This window comes from Triticum urartu, chromosome 3 (assembly GCF_003073215.2).
Source record: "Triticum urartu cultivar G1812 chromosome 3, Tu2.1, whole genome shotgun sequence".
NCBI lineage: Eukaryota > Viridiplantae > Streptophyta > Magnoliopsida > Poales > Poaceae > Triticum > Triticum urartu.
In genome coordinates, this window is record NC_053024.1 from 421,672,072 (window position 1) to 421,678,411 (window position 6,340).

Sequence of the window (6,340 nt, forward strand, 5' to 3'; positions counted from 1 at the left end):
ATCTCTAATATATTACACTGCGTTTCTATTCCTACGTATGCTACCGAGCCAGGAGTTGATCCTCAGGCCGATTTCGCAAATCGATCTGAGTCTCAGGGGCTACTAGGATCAGTAGTTTTATGTTTTCCTTCAGGTGCACCTTGGGTTTAGACTGACACACACCTTGAGGGCTACTGGATATACATATACTGGCTATATATCTCGGCAGAGAGTAAATTGCACCAATAAAAAATATTCACAAAAATCAGCCCGCGGTCGGGGTGGTGCACCACCTCGGAAGCAGTCCGTCATAAAGCTCGGGCGCCAGTGGCTGGCTCCATAGAGGGCATTTCCGGCATTAAGCTCGGTTGAATTCGTTCAATCTTTTAAAAGACCGAGGTAGTTTACGACACCTCGGACGCTGACCATCGTTGGAGCTTGGATATAGTCCGGCGTTGGTGCTTGGCTGCAAAAGATATCTCAAATGTTGTCCAACGTTGGAGCTCGGATGCAAGAGGACACCGTCGCACGGGAACAACTTCAAACCCGAGGTGTGGTGTAAAAAATAATCCTAAGGCATTGATAAAGGCCAAGAACTTAAATGGGCTCCTCGGATACCCGATGTGTAAACCCTTCGGATTCACTTCTGTGATCCTCAAGATCGAAGACGAGAAGATTTGTTGAACCAGTTTTCAAGACCGACGACCGAAGATGAAGAACAGTTCGGAAGGATTGAGGAGCGTCCCCAACTTGAAGACCGGTTCAGGGGGCTACTGACGGTGTCCTGGACTAGGGGGTACTCACCGCATCGTCTCCCGACCAGGTGGATCGGGCTGAGGACCCCCATGGCGGTTCACTCATGGGCCACTTCGGGCAGCCCATGCCGCATACAAGGAGTATTCCACAAGACTTGGTGATCAAGACAAGGACTCCTCTCCACCAACGTATTCGGATAGGACTCTTGTTATCCTAGGCCTCTGGTGCATTATATAAGCCAAGGCCAGGCTAGTCGATAGATCATTACCATAGTCATACAGGCTAGGCTTTAGGGTTTAGCCATCTCGATCTTGTGGTAGATCAACTCTTGTAATACTCATATTCATCAAGATCAATCAAGCAGGACGTAGGGTATTACCTCCATAGAGAGGGCCCGAACCTGGGTAAAATATTGTGTCCCCCGTCTCCTGTTACCATCGATCCTAGACGCACAGTTCGGGACCCCCTATCCGAGATCCGCCGGTTTGGACACCGACAAGGAGCACACAGCGGCCATTGCGGCCGAAGTACAAAGCGGCCCTATCAAGCCGCACATCCCCTTGGCTATTAGGCCATCGGGCTTCTTCACGCAGGATCGGGCAGTTCTACATACCGGTTGTCCAGCAACTTCAGGGATGGATTAGCAGCCTAGCCTTCATCGACCGCCACGTACATCAGCAAAATTCGTACTGTGCGTGCACAATTATGCACTCAAAATACCTTGGGCATCGGCAAAGGCAATATACGGACCGGCCTATACAAAGGTTCGGCCTTACATGGCCTTGCCCTTTCTTTAATCATCTTTTCCTTTTTTACCACAGGTGAATCAAAACCTACTCATTCTTCGGACCCGCGAGGACTCTTTCCGAGCCCGGTTCCGTATACATGGCCGAAGACCATCCCTTTAAAGAAATCTTTCTTATTTGGGCAAAAGCGACGCAGACGTGCGGCAGGAAGCTGCAAAGCATATTTGCAGACCACAACTTCGCTCAAGAACCTGTATAGAGCTTTTTCCTTAGCCCTAGACCCCTGGCATGTAAAATGGCCTTCGTTATTGGTACCTTCTGTAAGATTACGTTTTGATGTATCAATCAAATTTTAGTGAAACAAAATTCTTATTCGGTATCTTTTTTATTCCGCATGTTAAGTAGTCTCACGTACACACCTCGGCATAAAATTGCCAGGGGCTCTACACGGCAACATATGTGTTGCCAAACAAAAGTCCAAACAGTTTTGCAGCACAATTCGGCATCCCGAGCTCGGCATTATATACATCAGCTCTGAATCATGTCTTTGGTCAATAGTTGGGTTGCCCGGCTCCTGTGCTTGCTGCCTTACGTCCTGTCTAATTGGCTAGGGTAGTAAAGGTAGAACTACTGCGATTGTGTTTCTGGTTCATCCGGTTAAGCACCTCAGTAGAGAAAGCCGAAAACTGACTGTCATGATGCGGCGAGAGCTAGTCAGCCACTCGGCGATTCACTACAATCCTTAGAGATTTTTCCTTATTATATGAAGGACCCTTTCCTGGTCACATATGTAACACATCTGCATCAGGGTAGCCACGTACATACTAGGGGCTACCTAATAGACCCATTGTCAAACTCCTATAGCTAAGTGAGAGCAATAAAACCGAATAATCTGATTGTCGCCGCACTAACACCTCCTTCAAGGACCAAGACATTGGGTTAAGTGTAGTTATGTGCAATTCCGTACACCCCAGTAGCATCTACATGGGGGCTGAAGCCGACGACTGGGAACTCTCAGATACAATAAAACGGCTGCACAGGAGGATAAAAACTTTTCATCAAGGAATGAATATATTACAAAACACTTCATTTATAACACAAATCCCGGACAGTTCAGACTCTTTTATTCAAACACTACGTCCTTAGAGCATTGGCCCTCTATAAGGCAAGCTCCTTTTAGCATGTCCTCAAAATAGCGCTCTGGTGTGCGGTGGGCCTTGCTTTCGAGAGGACCCTCGACCGCCACCTTTTCGGCATTCATTTTCACCCAGTGCATCTTGACACGGGCGAAAGCCATACGCGCTCCTTCCATGCAGGACTACCTCTTGACAGCGTCAATCCGGTGCAGCGCATCGATGAGATGCCGCACGAGGCCGAAGTAGCTGCCCGGAACGGCTTCAGCAGGCCACAGCCGGACTATGACGTCCTTCATGGCCACGCTAGACATCTTATGTAGCTCCGCCCATTGTGCCATCTGGTCATTTAGCAGTAGGGGACGCTCCTGCTCCACAAACTGCGACCAGAAGAGCTTCTCTGACTTGTACCCCTCCTGGACCTGGAAGAATTGGGCGGCGTCCGTAGCACTCGTCGACAGATCCGCATATGCGTCTGGAGAACTCCACAGTCGATTAAGCAAGGCATGCTTCCAGTCCCCAAATTTAGCCTGTAAAAGAAAAGGCTTACCAGTTGCTATCTGACCAGCTTGACGGATTTCCTCGCGCGCTGCGTGGGATTCGGACCGTGCCTCCGAAGCATCTTGAAGGGCCTTGGTGAGTTCGGTCACCCTCGCTTTATTTTTCGTTTCCAGGGACTCGCACTTGGCGGCAGTCTCCTTGAGCTTTTGCTCCATCTCAGTGGGAAAGTATCCTGTGCTCCAGTGGAATGAGTGCTCCGACTGCACCGTACAAACCAGAGCCGTTAGATACAGAATATAGGGACAAGATGGAACCCAAACTTCCCACCCTTCGAATTTTGTAGAGAAGCCCCCATACAAGTACAGAATACCTGTAACGTTTCGATTACAAGATGTGCCGTTTGGAACAGAAAGAACACGACTGTACTATCGCTTGGAGGTTCTGGCGGCTCAGGTGTGCCTGGACTGTCAACATGTCAAGACGTCTTAATGTACAATCTCCGGGACAGGTTTCGCTTCCAAGCATTTTCTGAAAATGCGCCATTGAGTATCAATTGTAACTAAATGTGTAATTTCTGTCCAGCATGTGCGTTCACTTTGTCTGCAAACAAATGAAAAGATCTGTTCTAGTATCTAGTATAGACAGATACAAATGTTATATAAAGAAACTTAATGTACCAAAGCTCAACTCGAATATGACCAGGAGCGTGTGCAACATCAAACAAAAAATTCTCACTGGCTGCTAGGAAAGCACTACATTCAAAAAACTTAAACTGATATCCACACACACAAAAAAAAAACTTGAATTCCAGAACGAAACACAGGAGCTCCTAATTGCTTTCACCTTCGCCCATCACATATAAATATTGTACAGATAGTGTCATGGAGTTTCCAAGGTGGTATAAAAAAGAAACATATGTTCCACAGGAAGTGCACATTTTGAAAAACAAACGTTCAAGAGTAAATGAAGAGTCTAGCCAAGATTTTAACTAGTGAAATCTGCACCACAAATGAGAAGACAACAGTGTCGGGTGTATGAAAAGTTGAAAATCCATGTCAGATTAGAAAAGGATCAATCAACAACCATCCATTGGCATTCCACGACCTTTTAATCCATCTTCAAGTCATATCGCTGTAGTTGACCTGACACTTGGAGCAATGCATGCTTTTCATTGACTCCATTCTTCCCTGCTCGGTGCAGAAAAAAGTGTTAGACATTACATATTTACATTCAACAACAAAGAGTTAGATTCTCACGAGAGACGTAGCACATCAAGGTCTAAATGAAACAACAAATCCCATGCTAAAGCAGCGAAGAATGAAAATGTGTATGGAATGCATTGGCATTTAGATGTACTAAGGAAAAGAGTGTTTGTGAAAATGGTCCTGAGTACAGCAACATAATTTAGCATGTGGGGCAGAGCTCGGCGACGGTGTGGCATCCGCCGTCGTGGCAGAGCTCGGGCGGTGCTGCAGAAGTGGGCGCAGCAGGGGTGGTGCTCGGCGGCGGTGTTGTTGTAGGTGTCGCCGCTGGTGCCCGCATCTGGTTCAAGATGAGCACGCGCTCCGCCATGTACCACGCCTTCGCCTCGTCGTCCACCGTCGCCGTGTCACCTCTCATCAGGAACGCCAGATCAGTGTTCCTTTTCTTGGCCACGACATTGGTCTTGAGAAGGTCGAGCTTGACCTTCTGTTTCTGCAGAATCACCGTCCACCTCGCGTCGGACTTCTCCTTCCTCATGACGGCGCGGTCACAAAACTTGCGCTCGTCGGCGACTTCACCCTGCTCCAATAGTTATCGGAATAGGCGAGCTTTCGTAGGGGACATTGAGGTCGGCACTGAAGGCGGAAGGGCCACGCAGAGGAGGGCAGTGCGGGAAGGCGATCTTGGGGTTGAAGCCGGCTGGGAGGATTTCGCTTCGCCGGCGGAAAAAAAGGGCTCCTCGGTGGGCTCTTGGGGGAACGGCTGGAGATGCCCTTATGCCATAGCAAAATATCATACAACTGGACAAATTATTCAGCAAAATATCATAGAACAACAACCTGTGGACCTCATGTTCAGGACAAATTATTCAGAAAAATATAACAATGTAAGAAGCCTTAAATCTTCAAGCAGAATCTCACTCTTGTGCCAACAACCACTTCATGTTCAGGACTTGAACAGGTAGATGAAATTACTTGGTACTCATGTACACTGTCAGACCATAAATTGCTGAAATTTTGCTATCAATTGCTAGAAATGTAGTATAAGCAAAATATAGCAATTTCATTGATTAATTTTGCCGCGCCCCCTATACAGAGAGATATAAACATATATTCTACTGAAAATAGAATTGGCCACAACTCACAAAATCAGCACAAACGGAACAATGTATTAGAACCAAAATACATAATAATAACACAAACTAGTAACATCCAAAAGCATACCTGAAGACTGGGGGTTCTCTTCTCCGGCGTCGGCGGATGGTGGAGCTGGGCGCTGTGTGTGGCTGTGGAGGGGGTTGCGCCGACTTGGAGAAGGGCGGGCAGGGGTGGGGCTAGTTGTCCGCTGGAAGTCGGGGGACAGTACATCCGTACTGTGGCGAACTTTTTCCGCCGCAGCGCCCACGGCGAGGTCCGCCGGCTGACCGCCGATGCCCTAGTCTGTCTGTGTTCTTCCTGTTCCAAACTGGGAATAGCACAACCAAGTGACGTGCACATTACAGCTATTTCTTTGCTTACATGGGGCTTTTTGGCAAAATTCAAAGGGCTTGGGGTTCGCGTTCTATCTTGTCCTTGTATTTTGTATCTAACGGCCCTGCTGTGTGCGGTGCAGCCGGAGCACCCAATTGATCGGAGTACAGGATACTTTCCCCCCATCTCAGTCACCCGTTCCTCAAAGCGGCGCTGAGCTGCCTGTTTGGCCTTTAAGTCCACAGCCGCCTTGTCAGCAGCCGCCTGGCTTACCCTTGCCTGCTCCTTGGCTTGATTAAGCTCGCCCCGAAGGGTCTCCACTGCGGCGGCACCATTTGTACAACCATGCATAGTAAAGCTCTTCAACTTCCACAAAAGCATGGAAATAAACAGGCATACAGCAAGATGTATCTTATACCTTGCACTTGGTCGAGCCGCGTGTTAACAAGGTCTAGATCCTCATCGGCTCGCTCCAGTTTCCGCTTGAGTTCGGAAATCGTCGCTGACTGGGCAGTCGCCGCTAACAGAGAGGTCTGTTTTGAAATTCAAATAA

General features: G+C 48.2%; 1 protein-coding gene across 4 annotated transcripts; it reads right to left on the reverse strand.

Moving 5' to 3' along the window:
* Positions 1-2,526: 2,526 nt before the first annotated feature.
* Positions 2,527-5,815, reverse strand: LOC125544182. 4 transcript variants are annotated; one of them, XR_007299307.1, is made up of 5 exons: positions 5,542-5,815; positions 4,220-4,302; positions 3,486-3,715; positions 3,165-3,375; positions 2,527-3,089 (listed from the first exon to the last, which is right to left on the reverse strand). XR_007299307.1 is itself a non-coding variant. In XM_048707769.1 (2 exons), exon 2 carries the CDS (start codon positions 4,853-4,855, stop codon positions 4,520-4,522), a length of 336 nt encoding a protein of 111 aa, XP_048563726.1. In that variant the 5' UTR covers positions 4,856-5,091; positions 5,542-5,815; the 3' UTR covers positions 4,310-4,519. The 4 variants fall into 4 exon arrangements, 1 of the variants encoding a protein (XP_048563726.1); XR_007299306.1 differs by lacking the exons at positions 2,527-3,089; positions 3,165-3,375; positions 3,486-3,715 and having other exon boundaries at positions 3,946-4,302; XR_007299308.1 differs by lacking the exons at positions 2,527-3,089; positions 3,165-3,375; positions 3,486-3,715; positions 4,220-4,302 and adding an exon at positions 4,310-5,080.
* Positions 5,816-6,340: the final 525 nt, after the last annotated feature.